This window comes from Hemiscyllium ocellatum, chromosome 30 (genome assembly GCF_020745735.1).
Source record: "Hemiscyllium ocellatum isolate sHemOce1 chromosome 30, sHemOce1.pat.X.cur, whole genome shotgun sequence".
Taxonomy (NCBI): domain Eukaryota; kingdom Metazoa; phylum Chordata; class Chondrichthyes; order Orectolobiformes; family Hemiscylliidae; genus Hemiscyllium; species Hemiscyllium ocellatum.
In genome coordinates this window covers 47,242,584-47,264,581 of record NC_083430.1, presented here as the reverse complement: position 1 = coordinate 47,264,581, position 21,998 = coordinate 47,242,584, and the positions used below count along the sequence as shown (strand labels likewise).

Genomic DNA, 21,998 nt, shown 5'->3' with positions numbered 1-21,998 from the left:
AGACTAAGAAATCAGTTAGAGAGGAGGGACTTGGGGGAGGGGTGTTGGAAATGTGATAGGTGGAAGGAAGTAAAGGTGAGGGTGATAGGCTGGAGTAGGGGTGGGGTTCCTAGGTGAAAGATGAGGCGCACTTCCTCCAGCCGTCGTGTTGTTATGGTCTGGTGATGGAGGAGACCAAGGACCTGAATGTCCTTGGTGGAGTGGGAGGGGGAAGTTGAAGTGTTGAGCCACGGGGTGGTTGGGTTGGTTGGTCCGGGTGTCTCAGAGGTGTTCTCTGAAACGTTCCGCAAGTAGGTGGCCTGTGATCGACGATGCTCTCCACTTCCTGCTCCTCCACCCTTGAGCCCCACCCCTCCAATTGCCACCAGGACAGAACCCCACTGGTTCTCACCTACCACCCCACCAACCTCCATATACATCGTATCATCCGTCATCATTTCTGCCACCTCCAAACGGACCCCACCACCAGGGATATATTTCTCTCCCCTCCCCTTTCAGTGTTCCGCAAAGACCACTCCCTCTGTGACTCCCTCGTCAGGTCCACACCCCCCACCAACCCAACCTCCACTCCCGGCACCTTCCCCTGCAACCGCAAGAAATGCAAAACTTGCGCCCACACCTCCCCCCTCACTTCCCTCCAAGGCCCCAAGGGATCTTGCCATATCCGCCACAAATTCACCTGCACCTCCACACACATCATTTACTGCATCCGCTCACCCGATGTGGCCTCCTCTATATTGGGCAGACAGGCCGCCTACTTGCGGAACGTTTCAGAGAACACCTCTGGGACACCCGGACCAACCAACCCAACCACCCCATGGCTCAACACTTCAACTCCCCCTCCCACTCCACCAAGGACATGCAGGTCCTTGGACTCCTCCATCGCCAGACCATAGCAACACGACGGCTGGAGGAAGAGTGCCTCATCTTCCACTTAGGAACCCTCCAACCACAAGGGATGAACTCCGATTTCTCCAGTTTCCTCATTTCCCCTCCCCCCACCTTGTCTCAGTCCCAACCCTCGAACTCAGCACCACTTTCCTAACCTGCAATCTTCTTCCTGACCTCTCCGCCCCCACCCCCACTCCGGCCTATCACCCTCACCTTAACCTCCTTCCACCTATCGCATTTCCAACACCCCTCCCCCAAGTCCCTCCTCCCTTCCTTTATCTTAGCCTGCTTGGCACACCTTCCTCATTTCCTGAAGAAGGGCTCATGCCCGAAACGTCGATTTTCCTGCTCTACTATGCTATGCTTTTCCAGCAACACATTTTCAGCTCTGATCTCCAGCATCTGCAGTCCTCACTTTCTCCTAGAGAATAGGGCCCCTCAAAGATCAGCAAGGCGGCCTTTGTGTGGAGCCGCAGGAGATGGGGGAAATACTAAGTGTGTATTTTGCATCAGTATTTATTGTGGAAAAATGACATAGAAGATATAGAAGATAGGGAAATAGATGGTGACACCTTGCAAAATATCCATATTACAGAGGAGGAAGTGTTGGATGTCTTGAAATGCATAGAAGTGGATAAATCCCCAGGATCTGATCAGGTGTACCCTAGAACTCTGTGGGAATCTGGAGAAGTGATTGCTGGGCCTCTTGCTGAGATATTTGTATCATTGATAGTCACAGGTGAGATGCTGGAAGACAGGAGGTTGGCCAAAGTGGTGCCACTGTTTAAGAAGAGTGGTAAAGTGCTCGCGAACTTGCCACTCCCTGAACCAATCTCTTGCCATGCATGTCTCGAGTTCACCTGCCTTGTCAGATCTCTTGTATCGAAATAAATGCATTTTAATTCATCAGCCTTCCCTTTTTCTTCTGCTGTGTTCTTTCCTGCCTTGTTTAGTTAACTTACTCCCTTTAACTTCTGTAACAGCTTCATCCTTCTCTCGCCTCACTACCGCTTCAGAACCTACTTCCCGCCACACTAGTTTAAACCTTCCCAAGTAGCTCGAGTAAAACCCCCCACCAGCATATTGATCCCCCTCCAATTCAGGTGCAACCCATCCTTCTTGCACAAGTTACTTCTGCCCCAGAAGAGATTCCAATGACCCAGAAATGTAAATCCCAGCTCCCTGCACCTCAGCCACGCATTAATCTTCTTCTATCCTCTTATTCCTCCAACCCTTTCCCTTCCACTGTTGTCACACGACTCCCCGTTCCTCATTCCCACTTATGTCAGCATGGTGAGAATGATTGTGGATGTGTTGCTAGGCACGAAGGGAGGATTCTATCATATTCCTGATTTGTGCCTTACAGATCTTGGGAAGGATCTTGGCGGGTGAGTTACCTAGCTGCAGGATTCATAAAGTCTGGCCCTGCTGTTTTAGCCACTGGTTTATATGACTAGCCTAGTTCAGTGGTAATCCCCAGAACATTGATAGTCGGGGATTCAGCAATAGTAGCGATGTGAAGGGATGATGGTTAGATTCTCTCGAATAGGAAATGATCATTGGCTGGTAGGTGTGTGGCTGGTAGGTGTGTGTTCTCTGTCGCTTTTCAGCCCAAGCCTGTGTTTGGGATATAGTCTGCTTCATTATTTGAGGATTGGCAAATGCTGAACATTGTCCAAACATCCCCATTTCTGACTTTAAGGTTATTGATGAAGTCGCGGAAGATGGTTAGGCCTCGGTCATTACCCTGGGAACAGGGATGAGTCTTTGTGTTCTGAAACAGTCTTTTTGTTGTAATGTGGTGATAATTATGAGTGACTGCTCTTGTGTGTAGACTTCCAAGAGCAGGTGACTATTTTCATTCTGTTTCCAAGCCCTCCCTTTCATGCCAGGCTATTGCGACCAACTCTGATTGAAATTGACAAGGATGACGAGAGTCCATGGCGGCTGCTGTACAACTTTGTCAGCTGGGTTTGCCTTCAGTGTTGGAGCATAAACGCTGAGAGTTGCTTTTGCTCTTTGCTCTCACCAGGGCTGTGGTGCATTTGAAATGGCTTGGTAGCATACTTGAAAGTTTACTGGTGATCATTCTTCAGCTGAAACTGACCAAGTATTGTCTACCAGTCCGATAGAGAGAGAGAGTGTAGCCGGTATTGGGCTCTGTCGTGCTGCCTTGTTCTAAGGATGGGACCCCTCTCAAGTTTGCTGTATCTTGTTTGGCGAACTCATGGACCACCAGGATTAGATATTACCACCATTCTGTCATTCCAGAAGGCATGTTCCAAAATTTGTCTTGTTTTACCCAATGTTTTGAAGTGAAGTTGGATGCTTGCATTTTCTTCTCTGTCACAATCTGGCTGCAGATGACATTAACATTGGTCGAGGAGCAGATAGTGAAAGGAACTATCAGAGAATACAGCAGAATATAGACAGATGCAGAGTTGGGCAGAGAAACGATAGATGGAGTTCAATCTGGGCAATTTTGGAAGATCCAATTCAAGAGCGAACTATACAATAAATGGAAAAGTCTTGGGGAAAATTGATGTACAGTAGAGATCTGGGTGTTCAGATCCATTGTATCTTGAAGATAGTAACACAGGTCAATAACATGGTCAAGAAGGCATAGGGCATGCTTTCCTTCATTGGATGGGGAACTGAATAGAAGAGTTTGCAGGTCATATTACAGTTGTATAAGATTTTGGTTCAGCCACATTTGGAATACTGCGTCCAGTTCTAGTCGTCACATTACCGAAAGGATGTGGATGCTTTGGAGAGAGTGCAGAGGAGGTTTACCTGGATGTTGCCTGGTATGGAGGGCACTAGCTACCAAGAGAGGTTGAGGTAGATTAGGATTATTTTCATTAGAAAGACTGCAGTCGAGGAGGGACCTGATTGAGGTCTACAAAATGATAAGAGGTACAGAGGGTGGATATCAAGAAACATTTTCCCCGGAGTGGGGGACTCACTAGTCATAGAGATGTACAGTACCTGGCCCATATTCCTCCAAACCCTTCCTATTCATAATACCCATCCAAATGCCTTTTAAATGTTGCAATTGTACCAGCCACCTCCACTTCCTCTGGCAGCTCATTCCATACACAGACCACCCTCTGCGTGGAAAGCTTTGCCCCTTAGATCTCTTTTATATCTTTCCCCTTCACCCTAAACCTATGCCCTCTAGTTCTGGACTCCTCCACCCCAGGGAAAATACTTTGTCTATTTATTCTGTCCATGCCCCTCATGATTTTGTAAACCTCTAGAAGGTCTCCACTCAGCCTCCAACACTCCAGGGAAAACAGCCCCAGCCTATTCACCTCTCCTTATAGCTCAAATCCTCCGATCCTGCCAGCATCTTTGTAAATCTTTTCTGAACCCTTTCAAATTTCACAACGTGGTTCTTATAGGAAGGAGACCAGAATTGCATGCAATATTCCAACAGAGGCCAAGCCAATGTCTTGTATAGCCCAACTCCTGTACTCAGTACTCTGACGAATAAAGGAAAGCATACCAAACGCCGCCTTCACTATCTTATCTACCTGCGACTCTACTTTCAAGGAGCTATGAACCTGCACTCCAAGGTCTCTTTGTTCAGCAACACTCCCGAGAACCTTACCATTAAGTGTAGAAGTCCTGCTAAGATTTGGTTTCCCAAGATGCAGCACCTCGCATTTATCTGAATTAAACTCCATCTGCAACTTCTCAGCCTATTGGCCCATCTGATCAAGATCCCATTGTAATTTGAGGTAACCTCCTTTGCTGTCCACTATGTCTACAATTTGCAGTGTCATCTGCAAACTTACTAACTATACCTCTTATATTCGTGTCCAAATCATTTATATAAATGACGAAAAGTAGTGGAACCGGCACCGATCCTTGTAGCACTCCACTGGTCACAGGCCTCCAATCTGAAAAACAACCCTCCACCACTACCCTCTGTCTTCTACCTTTGAGCCAGTTCTGCATCGAAATGGCTAGGTCTCCCTGTGTTCCATGAGAGCTAACCTTGCTAATCAGTCTCCCATGGGGAACCTTGTCGAACGCCTTGCTGAAGTCCATATAGATCACGTCTCCCACTCTGCCCTCATCAATCCTCCTTGTTACTTATTCAGAAAACTCGATCAAGTTTGTGAGACGTGATTTCCCGTGCACAAAGCCATGTTGACTATTCCTAATCAGTCGTTACCTTTCCAAATACATGTACATCCTGTCCCTCAGGATTCCCTCCAACAACTTGCATACCACTGACGTCAGGCTCACTGGTCTATAGTTCCCTGGCTTGCCCTTACCAGCTTTCTTAAACAGTGGCACCACGTTAGCCAGCCTCCAATCTTCCGGCACTTCACCTGTGACTTTCGATGATCCAAATATCTCAGCAAGAGGGCCAGCAATTACCTCCCTGGCTTGCCAAGGAGTCTGAGGGTACACCTGATCAGGTCCTGGGGATTTATCCACTTCTATACATTTCAAGACATCCAGCACTTCCTCCTCAGTAATTTGGACATTTTGCAAGATGTCACCGTCTATTTCCCTACCTTCTATATCTTCCATGTCATTTTTCCACAGTAAATGCTGACGAAAAATACTAATTAGTATCTCCCCCATCTCCTGCAGGTCCACTCAAGGGCTGCCTTGCTGATCTTTGAGGGGCCCTATTCTCTCCCTAGTTACCCTTTTGTCCTTAATATATTTGTAAAAATCCTTTGGATTCTCCTTAACCTTATTTGCCAAAGCTATCTCATGACCCCTTTTTGCCTTCCTGATTTCCCTCTTAAGTATACTTCTACTGCCTTTATACTTTTTTAAGGATTCACTCGAGCTATCCTGTCTATACCTGACATATTCTTCTTCTTTACCAAACCCTCAATTTCTTTAGTCATCCAGCATTCCCTATACCTGCCAGCCTTTCCTTTTAGTTAAAAATGAGGTCTGCAGATGCTGGAGATCACAGCTGCAAATGTGTTGCTGGTCAAAGCACAGCAGGCCAGGCAGCATCTCCGGAATAGAGAATTTGACGTTTCGAGCATAAGCCCTTCATCAGGAATAAGAGAGAGAGAGCCAAGCAGGCTAAGATAAAAGGTAGGGAGGAGGGACTAGGGGGAGGGGCGATGGAGGTGGGATAGGTGGAAGGAGGTCAAGGTGAGGGTGATAGGCCGGAGTGGGGTGGGGGCGGAGAGGTCAGGAAGAGGATTGCAGGTTAGGAGGGCGGTGCTGAGTTGAGCTCAACTCAGCACCGCCCTCCTAACCTGCAATCCTCTTCCTGACCTCTCCGCCCCCACCCCACTCCGGCCTATCACCCTCACCTTGACCTCTTTCCACCTATCCCACCTCCATCGCCCCTCCCCCTAGCCTTTCCTTTTACCCTAACAGGAATGTAATTTCTCTGGATTCTCGTTCTCATTTCTGAAGGCTTCCCATTTTCCAGCCGTCCCTTTACCTGCGAACTTCTGCCTCCAATCAGTTTTTGAAAGTTCTTGCCTAATACCGTCAAAATTAGCCTTCCTCCAATTTAGAACTTCAATTTTTAGATCTGGTCTATCCTTTTCGATCAGTATTTTAAAACTAATAGGATTATGGTTGCTGGCCCCAAAGTGCTCCCCCACTGACCTCTCAGTCACCTGCCCTGCCTTATTTCCCAAGAGTAGGTCAGGTTTTGCAACTTCTCTCATAGGTATATCCACATACTGAATCAGAAAATTTTCTTGTACACATTTAACAAATTCCTCTTCATCTAAACCCTTAACACTATGTTTGGAAAGTTAAAATCTCCTACCGTAACCACCCTATTATTTTTACAAATAGCTGAGATCTCCTTACAAATAGAGTTCAAAGTAAGAGGGGAGAAGTTTAGGCCCGATATGCGTAGAACGTTCTTTAACCAGAGGATGGTGGGTGCCTTGCACGCATTGCCAGCGGAGGTGGTAGAGGTGGGCACAATAGCGTCATTTAAGATGCATCTGGACAGATGCATGAATGGGCAGGGAGCAGAGGGATACAGTCTCTGAGAAAATAGGCGACAGATCTCGATAGAAGATCTGGATCGGTGCAGGTTTGGAGGGTCGATGGGCCTGTTCGTGTGCAGTACTTTTCTTGGCTCTTTGTACATTAAGAGGTGTCTGTTGACTCAGGCAAGCTGAATGGGCAATACTTATTCAGACTACCTTTCTAGGCTACTTCCCGATTCTGGAGCAAGCAGTGCTGTACTTCAAAAAAAAATCACATTGCTCCCCATACGATATTATCTCTGAGTTATTGTTAAAATTGTTAGTTTTTTCAAGAAGTGCAACTACCATTTTTGTCTTGGATCTGTTATTGCTCCGTAGCTATTGTTGCAGGACTGACTTGTTATGGGCCCATTTTGTCCTTCATGCCTGTGCAAAGGAATTTTAAGGTGGGGTACAGTTTGTGCTGATTGTACTTGTCCTTTAAGGCCTAAAATTGTCATCACTGCCTGAAATAACCATCTGTGTGCTGTGCAGAAAATGTGGCGATTCTTTTAAATCAGCAATATACTAGCTAGGTTTCATGAAGGAAATGCTGGTTTGATTAGGCCTGGTTGAGAATAATTAACTAATTTTGTTAAAATACATTTATTTGGTGTTTGCCTTTGGGATAGTTTGTAGCCTGTTTTATCTTTGAATTTAATAGAATCTAAGCAATCTAATTTGATTGAGCCACTGCTATTAAATACTGAAATGTCACATGATTTAAATGGCTGATTTATTATACAGAATAAATGAGAAAACACCCATTTCCTGTGGAGTTGAAACTTGTTTGTGCAAGATAATCCCGTTCAGTTTTTTGTTGCTTTTCTTAAAGTGACTTTAAACAGCGACAGTTTTAATTAACTAATGTAAATTTTCTCAAGTACTGGCTTACTAGATCTCTCTAGTTCGCACACACAGTTGTGCATATATTTTTTACAAATTAATACGATGGGGAAAGGGCCAATGTACTGTACTCAACAAACCCCTCAATTTCTTATGATCATATGAGACCATAAGAGTTAGGCGTAAGATTAATCCATTTAGCTCTTCAAGCCTGTTTTGTTATTCAAGAACATCATTGCTGATCTGGTTGTGGTTTTGACTTCACTTTTTCTTGTCTGTCCCACATAACTCTTGACTATCAAAAACCTATCCCATTTTTCTGGGCAATAGAATTTCTCCAGATAATGACCTGAGAGGAAAAAAGGTATCATTTCTCACCTCAAAAGTGAGACTTCTCTTTCTTAAACTGTGCCCGGGGCATCCTCTCATCATCTGTTCTGTCAAACATACTTTAAATCTCAGCTGTTTCACTAAGGCCACCTGCCATTCTACTAAACTCCAGTGTGCAATTGGCAAATCTGTTCAACCTTTCTTCATATGATAAACCTTTTGTCTCAAGAGTGAATCTAGTGAATCTTGTGTGTTCTGTTTCTAACACAGTTACGTTGTTTTTCAAATCAGGTGGTGTAGATGTGATCTCACTAACATTCTGTACAGCTGCAATAAAATTTTTCTCCACTGTATTCGATTTCCATTGCATTAACCATAAATATTACATTTGCCTTCATGAGCACCAACTGAACCTACAAATGGAACTCTTATGATTCATGTACCAGGGTACCCATATCCCCCTGTGTCTGAGTTTTACATCTCTGTTAAGCTGTTGATGTCTTTTCTGTTCTTCCTATCTATATCCCTTTTGTCGACTTTCCACTTTGTCTCGACAATTTACTTTCATACTTAATGTCATCAGTAAATTTAACAATCAAGTATTCAGTCCCCACAAACGGGTCAGCCATGAGGTTATAGAGTGACAGAGTAGGATCACAGGGCCAAGTGGCCTTCTCCCAGTGTTTGTTAATCATTATAAACTGAAGAGTTGAGATCCATGTGGCTATCTACTAGTTGCAGCTTGCCAACCTGAAGACTACTTGGTTATCCCCTACTCTGCTTCCTGTTAGTGATCTCGTCCTTTATGCATGATTTGTGAATGTGGTCTATCTAGACTTTCAAAAGGCATTTGATAAGGTGCCACATGGGAGGCTGCTGAGCAAGGTGAGGGCCATGGTGTTCGAGGTGAGCTACTGGGATGGATTGAGGATTGGCTGTTTGACAGAAGACAGAGTTGGGATTAAAGGTTCTTTTTCGGAATGGCAGCCGGTGACGAGCGGTGTCCCGCAGGGTTCAGTGTTGGGGCCACAGCTGTTCGCATTATATATTAATGATTTGGATGAAGGGACTGGGGGCATTCTAGCGAAGTTTGCAGATGATACGAAGTTAGATGGACAGGCAGGTAGTACTGAGGAAGTGGGGAGGCTACAGAAGGATCTAGACAGTTTGGGAGAGTGGTCCAGGAAATGGCTGGTGGAATTCAACATGAGCAAATGCGAGGTCTTGCACTTTGGCAAAAAGAATAAAAGCATAGACAACTTTCTAAACGGTGAGAAAATTCATAAAGCCAAAGTACAAAGGGATCTGGGAGTGCTAGTCGAGGATTCTCTAAAAGTAAACATGCAGGTTGAGTCCATGATTAAGAAAGCGAATGCAATGTTGTCACTTAACTCAAGAGGGTTGGAATATAAAAGCAGCGATGTGCTACTAAGACTTTATAAAGCTCTGGTTAGGCCCCATTTGGAGTACTGTGTCCAGTTTTGGTCCCCACACCTCAGGAAGTACATACTGGCACTGGAGCGTGTCCAGCGGAGATTCACACGGATGATCCCTGGAATGGTAGGTCTAACATATGAGGAACAGCTGAGGATCCTAGGATTGTATTCATTGGAGTTTGGAAGATTAAGGGGAGACGTACAAGATAATACATGACTTGGAAAGGATGGACGCTAGGAAATTGTTTCCGTTAGGTGAGGAGACTAGGACCTGTGGACAAAGCCTTAGAATTAGAGGGGGTCAATTCAGAACAGAAATGCGGAGACATTTCTTCAGCCAGAAGGTGGTGGGCCTGTGGAATTCGTTGCTACAGAGTGCAGTGGAGGCCGGGACGCTAAATGTCTTCAAGGCAGAGATTGATAGATTCTTGTTGTCTCGAGGAATTAAGGGCTACGGGGAGAACGCTGGTAAGTGGAGTTGAAATGCCCATCAGCCATGATTGAATGGCGGAGTGGACTCGATGGGCCGAATGGCCTTACTTCCACTCCTATGTCTTATAGTCTTATGGTCTTACCCTCTGGCTGTCCCTGCATTAGTAAGAGTGGAAGCAGATGAAGACAGTCCAACACTGCTAGTAGATGTTGGAGTAAGTGGTTGTCTTCCACAAGTAGGCCCCCCAAGTACCTTTTCAAACTAATCGGCATCCAACTGGTCCTACACTCTTGGAGGGAATTTTATGGAGTCAACAAAAAGAAGGAACTAGGAAGACTAGTTTGAAAATAAGAGGGGTCTCCCATTTAAGACAGGGATGAGGAAAAGTTTTTTTTAAAATTGTGGGTCATATCTTTGGAATTGTCTTTCTCAGTATGGTGGAGGTAGAGTCATTCCATATGTTCAAGGGAAAGGTGGATGGGTTCTTGACTAACAAGGAAGTCAAAAGGTTAATGAGGAGTAGGCAACAAAGTAGAGCTGAAGCTACAACCATCAACCTATCAAATGGCGAACCTGCCTGAGCGCATTATGATTTTCAAGTGACCTGTATCCTGCTATAAGCAGGATTTTAATGGATTGAAAGAATTTCCCTATGACAGATTTTGACTGACTCTTCTATGATTTTCAGCTTTATTTTTCCCTTTCTTGAATAATGGTGTTATATAAACTGTATTCCAATCTGCTCAACCCTTTCCAAATCAAAAGGAATTTTGCAACAACGCCACTCTGAGAAACAAATGACAATAAGTTTTGCTTAGTGGAAACATTCTGGCCTGAGTCAATTGTGGATATGTTCACTCCAGTCTGGAAATAGCATGTGTACTTTTATCATAATACTTTAGTATAATACTAAAAAAGTACTGCTTTATTGTTGAAGATTTACTCAACCATAGGTACATTCGCGTTCCTGCTTGAAACAGAAATTACTGGAAAAACTCAGCGAGTCTCGCAGCATCTGTGGAAAAAAAACAGTTAATGCAGTCACCCATTGTTAGTCTTTGGAATGTACTCTTACGAATAAGAGAGATTATGAGAAACTGTAGTAGTGCTGTTTGTTTGAAAAAGTTTCAATGTATCTTCTCCTGGAACTGGAAACACAAAAGCTTGAAGAGAATTTTGTTTACTTGCTGTTTACAAAAATTTAACTGCCAAGAGAGATTAGATGGCATTTAAAACTTTAATTATTATGCAAATCTGTGGAAGGGACTGAAGTTCCTGCATTTTCTCGTAAACATTGTTATGTCACTGTCATGACTGGAAAGACCAGTCTTGAACTCTTAAAATAGGAAAAAGCAGAAACGTCTCTGCTGAAATCTTGTAAGAAATCAAAATCAGAATTTCTAACTCACTCATCTGAACAGAAATCGGATTTGAAAATTTTATTGAATTTACAACTGTCAGCATTTGTTCTCAATGATGAGATGTTGAAGCATTGTGAGAAGTCTTCCTTTTTTTAAAAAATAAATTTGATGCCATAGTCCCACTGGGTTGTTTTCCTATTTGCCTTTATAAAAAAAAATGCCCATAATCATCTCTGCAGAGCTGTGTAGTGTTTTTTGTGTATTAATGTTTGTGATTGGGATAAAGGGCATATTCTAAACAGATTATTAGCCAGTTTTTGCCACTTATTTAAGGATTAAGTTTGTTTTAATGAATTATTTTTGAGTTCATTTGAAAAATACGTAGTGCAAGTCTCTTGTTCTAGATAGCAGTAATGGAAAGTAACAAATTGACAAGTTCGGTGACAAAATAAAACATTTATGCATTTGCTACAGCTAATGGAGTAGTGCGGCTTGACTATTAGTAAATCCTCCCGTTGCTCTTAGCAGTGCAGCCTATGTACCTAGCATTGAGGTGATACTGGAATTCATATGACAAGTTACTCATTGGGAACTGCATAGCAACTCTACTGGATAACCTCATGGGCCATATACCCTCCGCTCAACTATTACTATCAAGCCAGAGGGAACAACCCTGGTTCGCTCGGGAGTGAGGGAGGACTTGCTAGGGGCTGCATCAGGCCTACTTGACACTGAGGTGTCAGCCTGGTGAAGCTACCAAACAGGACTACTTGTGTGCCAAACAGTATAAGCAGCAAGTGATGGGCAGAGCTAAGCGATTCCGTAACTATTGGATTGGATCTACCCTCTGCAGTCCTGCCAAACCCAGTCGTGAATGATTGTGGGTGATTTAACAATTCGTTGGAGGATGAGGTTCTGCAAACCCCCCATTTTCGATGATGGTAGAACCCAACACATCAGTGCGAAAGATGAGGCTGAAGCTCTCATAGTAATCTTCAGCCAGAAGTGCCAAATCGATGATCCTTCTCTACCTCCTCCAGTGGTCCTCTGCATTTCATATACTAGTTTTCAGCCAATTCACTCTACATGATATCAAGAAATAATTGGAAGCACTGGATAATGCAAAGGCTGTGGGCTCTGATGACATTCCAACAATAGGATGAAGGCTTGTGTTCCTGAACTTGCCACTGGCCTGACCAAGCTCTTCCGGGGCAATGCTGGCATCTATCTGACATTGTGAAAAATGTCCAGGTCTGTCCTGTACACAAAAAGAAGAACAAATTATACTTGTCCAATTACCACCTCATTAGTCTACTCTCAATCTTCAGAAAGTGATGGAAGGTGGCATCAACGATGCTTTCAAGCAGCACCTCCTTGACAATAACCTCCAGTGATGCCCAATTTGGGTTCTGCCAGAATATCTCCGTTCCTTATCTCATTACAGCCTTTGTTAAAACAAGGACAAAAGAACTGAATTCCAGAAGTCAGGTGAGAATGACTGCCCTTCACAAGAAGGCCGCATTCGACTGTGTGGCATCAGGAAGCCCCAGCACATCTGGAATCGCTGGGTATCGGGAGGCAAGCTCTCTGCTGGTTGGAGTCATAACTGGCACATGGGAAGATGGTTTCAGATATTGGAGATCAATTATCTCAATTCCACGGTATCTCTGCAGGGCTTCCTCAGGATAGTGTTCTACCCCCAACTATTTTCAGCTTCTTCCCTCCATCATCGGTCAAAAATGGGAATGTTCATCGATGATCACATCATTTTCAGCACCATTTGTGACTCCTCAGATACTTCAGCAGTTCATGTTCAAATACAACAAGATCTGGACAATATCTGGAATTGAGCGTGCCAGGCTATAATCACCTCCAATAAGAGACAATCTAACCACTGGCCCTTGACATCACTGAATCCCCTACTATCAATATCTTTGGGGTTAGCATTATCCAGAAATTGTTAGACTCACCACATGAACACACTGGCTCCAAGAGCTGGTCAGGGGCAAGGAATACTGCAGTGTGCAACTAACCACCTGACTCCTCAAAAACCTGTCCACCACCTACAAGGCACTGATCAGGAGTGATGAAAACTTCCCACTTGCCTGGATGAGTATGGCTCCCAACAACACTCAAGAAGTTTGACATCATCCAGGAGAAAATAGCCCTTGATTGGCACCACATCCACAAACATCCACTCACTCCTCCAATGACACTCAGTAGCAGCAGTATTGTAGATGGCAATATATCTGTTGCCATTGTCCTTCTGGATGGAAACTGTCGTAGATTTAGGAGATGCTGTCCAATGATCTGTAGATGCATTGTTGAAATTCACCACAGATCATTGGACAGCATCTCCTAAATCTACGACAGTTTCCATCCAGAAGGACAATGGCAGCAGATATATGGGAGCTGTAGGGTGCAGTCAGAATTTAAATTACAATTTTCCAACTGACTTCTGATGATGATGCAGATGTCTCTGGCAAGGGAATGCAATGTAAATTCATATACTTTCTACCTGTAGAACAGAGACATCCCACCCTGCCTCGGGACATCCAGTTTCCTGTAGGTCAGCAGAGCAGATTAACTCTTTAATATCACATGCGTCAAAATCCTGGAACTTCCCTCCCTCAGGCCATCAAGGGTCAACCCACAGCATGTGGACTGCAGCAGTTCAAGAACGCTGTTCACCTCCACTTTCTCAAGAGTACCTTTCATCATTTATTGAAATAATTTGGATGTGAATATAGGAGGAATGGTTAGTAGGTTTGCTGGTGACACCGAAATTGGTGGTGTAGTGGACAGTGAAGAAGGTTATCTCAGAGTATGTGGCATCTTGATCAGATGGGCCAGTGGGCGAAGGAGTGGCAGAGGGAGTTTGATTTAGATGTGAGATGTGGCGGTTTGATAAGGTAAACAAGGACAGGACTCTATCCTTAATGCTAAAGCCTTTGCTAGTGTCGCAGTAAAGACACCCATGAGTGCAGTCAGTAGTTCATTGAAAGTGAAATCATGGGCAGACAGGGTGGTGAAGAAGGCATTTGACACGCTTGCGTTTGTTGGTCAATGCGTCAAGTATCAAAATTGGGATGTCATGTTTTGGTTGTACAAGACATTGGTAAAGGCTACTTTTGGCATACTGCATACAATTCTGGTTGCCCTTCTATAGGAAGAACACTAAACCTGAGAGGGTGCAATAACTGTTTACACGGATGTTGCCAGAACTATAGGATATGTGTTAGAAGGAGAGGGTGAATAGGAGGGGCATTTTTCCTTGAAGTGTCGGAGACTGATGGATGAACTTATAGAAGTTTATAAAATCATGAGGGTCATACATATGTTGACAAGCCAAAGGTAGGGAAGTCCAAAACTAGAAGGATAGGTTTAAGGTGAGAAAAGAAAGAATTTAAAAAGAATCTGAGGCATTATTTTTTAACACAGAGAGTGGTGCATGTATGGAACAACTGCCAGAGGAAGTAGTGGAGGCTGGTATGATTACAATATTTAAAAGGCATCTGAATGGGTGCATGAATAGGAAGGGTTTAGAGGGATATGGGCCAAATGTGGGCAAATGAGACAAGGTCAGATTGGGATGTCTGGTTGGCGCCGATGAGTTGGACTGAAGGGTCTGTTTTCATGCTGTATGACGAGGGACAAGCAATAAAATTGCTGGCAGCCAGCAATGTCCATGTCCCAGGAGCGAATAAAACAAAAGAGATTTGTTTGGAAGGTAGTATGGCCTTTTGACATATTGGCAGCATCTTGTTGATGGTGAGCAACATTCATGCTTTGTTGCAGTGTAGAGTATCTAACTTCCATCCATTGCTTAAGCATTTGAGATATATTACCCCTAAACTCTGGTAGACCATGCACTTTTTAGGGACAAATTTGACAGCTTTAGGCCCATTCATAAGCTTGCACAATGTGCTTTGAAAAATAATCAGATCTGGGTAATTGTTATCCCAGAGGGTGGCTGTATTGCACCCTATTTCAGTATCAGGCTTGCATGGTGAACATATGACTCGAGTCCAGTTTCTGAGGTGGTGTGTATGATGCTCGAAATCCCAAGATAGAAATTGATCACAGGTGTGTGATAGAGAACACCCCCGGCCAATTTCTCAATCAGGGCACCAAAGAAAGTGAGCTTATTTGACTACTACATTTCAAAAGGTGAATTTGTGCTCCGGATAGAACCATTAAGACATGTAAGAAAATTCTAGCATGCAGCTGCAAATTCAAATAATTCAGTTTTGCAAACGTTACATGTATATATTGGAAACATACATGGGGTGGCAGTTTGGGTATCATTCAATTGATGACCAGTTTTTCATGAAAGCCAACAAAGCTGTTTGTGAGAGCTGGGTCCAGGAGGAAACTGGGAGTTCTATCTATTTGGGCCAATCTGGTGCTTTTAAAACTGAGTTCAACTATACAAGTTACTGAGTTAATGAATTCTGACTCAATGAATTCTGATTCACAGTGATGCATATCCATTTATATGCAATCAGTTACAATGCAGATGTATGTGGCATTTTTGTTAAATAGGCTAGCAATGTCAAATGAAGACTGACACTGTAGTAATGCATTGATATTTGATGCGATTCTGTGATCGGGCAGCATTGCTGAACAGTAGAGTGCATGAAGAATTATGCTCACAGCCAGTTTAAGATTTTCATTAGGTTTTTTGCTGATTGTCACAGAATGGTGCATCTGCATGTACTGGAAACTATGCAAATTAATGTACACTGCCTGTTCTGTGCAGTTAAAGAACAAATATACACACACTGGCTCCTTACTTCTCATGTTGCTTTGACCAATCAATCTGTCTTATTTAAAATTTAGACAAAACCTAGCAGTTAAATGTTCATTACCAGTGGTACATTCTGTATGGAATTGACTCGACCAACCTGACTCAACTTTTATCCAATCAAAATTTTTCTCTCAATGTAAATAATGTTTTCCCTCTATTGGTATTCTTGCAAATTGTCCTGATGAGTGCAGACTGAAAAGCTGTCTGTGTGGAGTTTGCACATTCTCCCCGTGTCTGCATGGGTTTCCACTGGGTGCCCTGGTTTCCTCCCACAGCCCAAGGATGTGCAAGTTAGGGTGGATTGGCCATGCTAAATTGCCTCTGGTGTTCAGGGACATATAAGTTAGGTGCATCAGGCAGGGGAAATGTAGCGTAATAGGGTAGGGAAATGGGTCTGGGTGAGTTATTCTTCGGAGGCTCGGTGTAGACTTGTTGGGCCAAATTTCCTGTTTCCACACTGTGGGGATTCTATAAAAATGACTTTCTTCCTCAAAATAGACAGAAATAAATATGGTGTTGACCCATGATTTCATTCATATTGAGGTAGGAAAGAGCCAACATAAGCGTTAATATTTCCATTGAATGGAAATATCAGATTTTATTTTGGCAGCAGTTGCTCAAGGCACTGCTCTGATTTTGATTTTGTGATGTCCATTTGCTGGGAGACTCAGCTTTAGGGTGGCTTGTCATATCTAGAGTATTCGTTCTGGCTGTGCTATTTTCAGGAGAGTCTAAGTATGTGAGACTTGCCTGAAAATAGCACAAGCATATCTCCTTGTGTGTGCAAGCAGCTGGCAAAATGTACAGTATATATTTACTGTTAAGAACTCTCAAATGCTGGAATTTGGAAAGGATTGTTTATAAGTTAGGACTTGTTGATTTTAAAAATGTTGTTTTAGAATCAGTTTTGATCTACACTTTTTGTCCTTTTTGGAGCTTTGAGAAACTGTCTAGTTGAAACTATTTATGGCATATTCCTCAGGAGTGTAGCACCAGACAGCATACTTGTCCAGAGCTACTACAATTTGCTGTTAAAATTTACTATTTAAGGATATACTATTACATTTTGATGTACTTGTGCAATTTTTTTCAAATGTGTCCCTGTATTGTAATAAATTGTAATTGAGCTAAATGGAGCTCCAAATGTCCTTAGTTCTATCAGCTTGTCTAGTTTACAATATATTATTTTAGTAACAGAAAATTAATGCCTATTTAATTGACTCCTCCCTCAGATCACTCTGTGTCACAGCCAATCATGGTGCAGAGACGTCCTGGTCAAGGTTTTCATGGCAGTAACGAGGTCAACTCTGTCTTGTCTCCCCGGTCTGAAAGTGGAGGACTGGGTGTCAGCATGGTGGAATATGTACTGAGCTCTTCTCCTGGGGAAAAACTGGAGTCTTGCCTCCGAAAAGGGCCATTTGTAAGTATTGGATGCGTTTTGCTTTGCAATAATACTAGTACTGCAGCCATGGAGAGAAGAGAAACCACACAGTTTAACGAGCAACTTTAATGATGTACATTGTGGTTTTTGTGCCACTCTGTTATTTTGTCATCTCACATGAGTCTCAGCACTATCACTTATGCTTCTCTCTAGTGTGTAGTTCAAATTGCTCACTAAGTACAACCCAAATTTGAAAGTGCTCATTCTGTCATAGTGTCAGTTATGCCGGTAGTTCAAGTAAAAGCAGTTCTGACCCTGCATCTAATCCTGGTACAATTTCAACCTCTCCAGTATGATGGACATTCTATGGTAGCTCAGTTGAGTGGCCATGTTCATATATGAATGTTAATAACAAGTGCTGTTCAGCTACTTAACCAAAGAGGAAATCACTTATGTGCTGCTTTGCCCTTGCATGATATCCACCACATTCTTGGATATTTTTGCGGTGTGGGTTCCGAAGTAATGGATTGGAACAGAAACCATGAGTCATTTCTTGGTCTACGTTGTCACTCTACATCTCAAACGTGGACCATCTAAAACCTTCATGATCTTTATGGTTTACTGAACGGGCAGTCTTTCTGAACTTATCAAAGTTGATTTTTCTGTAATATGTCAATTTAATATACAATGAGTAGGCCTTTCCACTTAGTCACTAATATATGCTCATTTTGTTTTTGGCCACCTTTTCCATCGGTGGCAATATTGAAAGCTGTGATTTATTACCTCGGACATTCTTGGTACTCCTAGCTTGGTTTTACCGGTGCAGATCCTTGGTTCTTCCTCTGTTTAATATTGATGCTGTTTAGAGGCTAATTGCTGCAATTTACAATGGGAACTTCGAGATTTCTGTAAAAAGAAATGATATTGCATATACTGTGCAGTTTCTCAGCTTGTTTAAACCTGTGAATGTACCAATACAACTCTATCTTTAATAAAGGTTCTTTCCCTTATCTCTTCCCACACTCTCCTCTTTACCAATCTGTACAGGGTTCAGGAGATACTGAGACTCATAATGAAAAGGGAGACAAGAAAGGAAAATCTTCATTCGACGGAGATAAGATGGGTGATCTGAAGGAAGTGGAAGATGATGGGATTGATAAAACAAACGGTCTGGTGGTACAAAATGGCATAGATGCTGATGTTAAGGACTTCAGGTATGCGGTGAAGTTACAGCGTGCCCCTTTCGTTTGATATTTTTGATCAAAGTTATTTAAAGCTGTTAAGTGTTACAGAAGGTTTATTGGAACATTTGCTCAATTATGATTGACCTCTTTTCATGTTGGGCCAATATCAGCGATTTCTGTCCATTTGTACCAGAAACAAAATATTGCAGATGACAATACTTCATTCTGTCCAAAAGCTTGATCCATGCACCGGAGCTTCTTGTAAGAGCAATGGATTAGTATTATATGACTTTCCATACATTATCCACGACAGCACCTCTGTGGCAAATAGTAACACTTCTTTTCAAGTATGCAGATGTTAAATCAGGTCATGTCCTTTGTTATGGACTAGGCCAGACCACTCAAAACATTCTTAAGCAAGCAGCCCAGACCGTAACCTTGCAATTTGGTTTGGTAAAGTGTACAGTAAGAAGGGCTCATGCCCAAAATGTCCGATTCTCCTGCTCCTTGGATTACCGAGAATGAGTTAACAAGGTTGACTACCCGGTTTTAAAATAGACAAAACATTATTCACAAAATTACACAATAAAACACACAAAGAACAGAATAAAGAACCCCTACAGAACTCAAGTCTATCCAAACTAGACTTAATTATACTGTTCTGAATATACACATCAGTCCCATTAAGCAAACCCCTTAAAACACAGTAAAAGAAAAAAAAGGAACAGATGCTTACAGGTTGAATTTAGAAGGGCAGAGAGAGCCTGTTCACACAGTTCACTGCTGAACTTCTAGCAGATTTTGGACTGAACTGCTCAGCTCGAGAGTTGACCATTCCTTTTTTCATTATACAGGTCACTTTTAAAACATGACCACTTTGGCCTGAAGTCTCATCTGTTTACATATAAACAAAAAGGTCTCTCAATACCCTTTAATCTCTGTACCAAACCAGTCTAATCTGAACCGAGAGGGTTTTATTACCCCTCTGGAAAAACAGACCATGGACACTGTATCCTTCAGAAAAGAAACCGCTTTTAGAAAAAAAGGTGACCAGCTTTTTGACACCTTGCACCAGCTTTCCCATTCCCCACTCAACAAAATAAAGGCCATGGGCTTCAAACTTTAAAAAAAAACTTGGCAAGAACAATTGATTGTAGAGGATGTGGCTAATGAAAAGAATCCAGCACATAGTTACAAGCAGTAGCAATCACATTGTTGTGAGAGATTTAAGTACACATTGGCAGTCAAGACAAAAAAATGTGAAGTATTCTCCACATAGATTGAGGCTGTGGTCTATCCTGTATACGATGATAGTCTGATCAGAAGAATGCCTTTATAGATCAGGATTTTGAGGGAAGCTGTGTTCTTTGCACCATGAGCAATTGCCACATCCAACCATGACACTTTTGCTGGCTGGTTAATTATACATGTCCAAAATATATCTTTTTCCAAATTTACATCCAGTCCATGAAAGCAGAATGAATGAAATACAAACTTGGCTAAGGGCACTTTGGCATTTTCGGCTGCATGCCCGAAGATATCGAAGTGATGAAGCAGTTGGAGAACAGATTTACTAGCCTGTTGCATGGCATCAGAATGTATAAGTCCGACTAAAGAGTTGGTGGGCATGTTGGGAAATGGGGCAGTTTCGGTTAGAGCAGAGGAGACTGAGACACCGATTTAAGTCCTAGGTTTTGACAAGCCGAAAGGATCATCCTAGTGAATCCTATAGAACAGATCCATTGAACTGTCTACCTTGTCTTTCCTTCTGCCCTAAACACCCGGGTTTTTAAAAATATCTGTCTGCATTTGTATATGGGGGAGTTTTATAAGCATAATAGAATTTTAATGAGTAGGTATATGTTAGTGGTTCATTGTTTAACTGTAGCAGGAATCTATTTACTATAAATAGCAATTCTTAAGTACAGCAACCTGGTCCATGCTTTATTAGTCAGGGTCTAAAAGACAGCTAAATTGGGAAACTTTGAGTATTCTTCTAAAATCTTTAACTTTTATAACAACCCCAGGAGTAGTGAGGCTTAATTTCCAGCCAGACTTTGCTAGTGAGGTGTAACAAAAAGACTAGAGTTTTGCTGATACAAAAGTGACAGGAGGTTTGCTCATGTCATAAATGTTTGAGAGCAGTATTTTTCCATTCATTCATTTGTTGATAAGTGAAGCTAATCAAGTATTCAAGTATGTATCTCTACCTCTTTGTTGAGTTTATTCAATTAGTATGGATGATTTACTTCTCTCTCCAGTTATTGGTACTTCAATTTAAGCTGAGAGGAGATGGTGCAAGTTGTACATTGTATATTAAGCAGTTGTAATATTTCAAACACATCTACAGCTCAATCTTTACTTACTAAGGCATAGAGGGGTAAAATGGTGCACCTCAGTACTGCAATTATCCACTAGTGTTATAAGTGACTCGTTTGGTCTTTCGGCAGATGTTGGGAAATATCTCTTCAAGGATTATACAGACCTGGACCACTCAAAAACAGCACATGCTAGCTCAGTTAATGTTAATGATTTGGTTTTGCTAGTCCTTAGTCTGAAGGGTTTCAAATTCAGATTGGGAATGATTTTTGTAAACTTTGGAGCCACGTTGAGAGATTGCACAGCTTAATGCTGTTCCTATGGTTCTTTGACTCATCTATGGGATGTGGCATCACTGGGCTGTGCCGGCATTTATACCCATGCCTCACTGCCTTCATATATGTAGGGTAGCTGCCATATTCCATGTGTATGTACATCAACAGCGCTATTTGGATTGGAGTTCTAGAATTTGGACCAGCGACTTTGAATGGTGGGTGATGTAGTTCAAAATCAGGACGTTGTGTGGCTTGGAGAGGTACTTCCATCTGCTGGTGCTCCCGTGGTGTCTTTTAAAAATAAGATTGGGTCATGTAGTTTGAGCATATTGAAGGAGCTTCTGAGAGTCATATTAATGTATGTTGTTGATGCTGCACGCTGCTATCACTGTGTTAGTGACAGAGGACATGAATTTTGGTGGCGAATGAGGTGCCACCCAAGTGGACTGCATTGTCTCAGATGGTGTCAGGCTTTTTGAATGTTGTTGAAGTTGCATTCATCCAACCAAGTGAGAATATCTCACAATAATCTTGAATTGTGTCTTGCAGCTGATGGATAGGCTGTGGGAAGTAACTCACCAAAGAAGTCCCAGTCCCTGACTTATTCTTTAAGTTACATTATTTATGTCCAGTTCACTTTCTGATCAGTGGTACTTCCAAGAGGTTGATTGTAAGGCCTTCTGTGATGATGATGCCGCTATCGATGTGAATTGGGTACATTCGATCCTGTTGGCAATGGTCCACACGTGAC

At 42.6% G+C, this 21,998-nt stretch overlaps 1 protein-coding gene across 7 annotated transcripts in view; it reads left to right on the top strand.

The window, feature by feature from the left end:
* LOC132830146 (pumilio homolog 1-like) overlaps positions 1-21,998 on the top strand; it is a 123,456-nt gene that overhangs the window by 49,523 nt on the left and 51,935 nt on the right. For all 7 annotated transcript variants that reach the window (XM_060847662.1, XM_060847660.1, XM_060847657.1 and 4 more), the window contains exons 5-6: positions 17,321-17,508; positions 18,517-18,683. In XM_060847662.1, the coding sequence (XP_060703645.1) occupies positions 17,321-17,508; positions 18,517-18,683 (355 nt within the window). The remainder of the gene's footprint in view (positions 1-17,320; positions 17,509-18,516; positions 18,684-21,998) is intronic.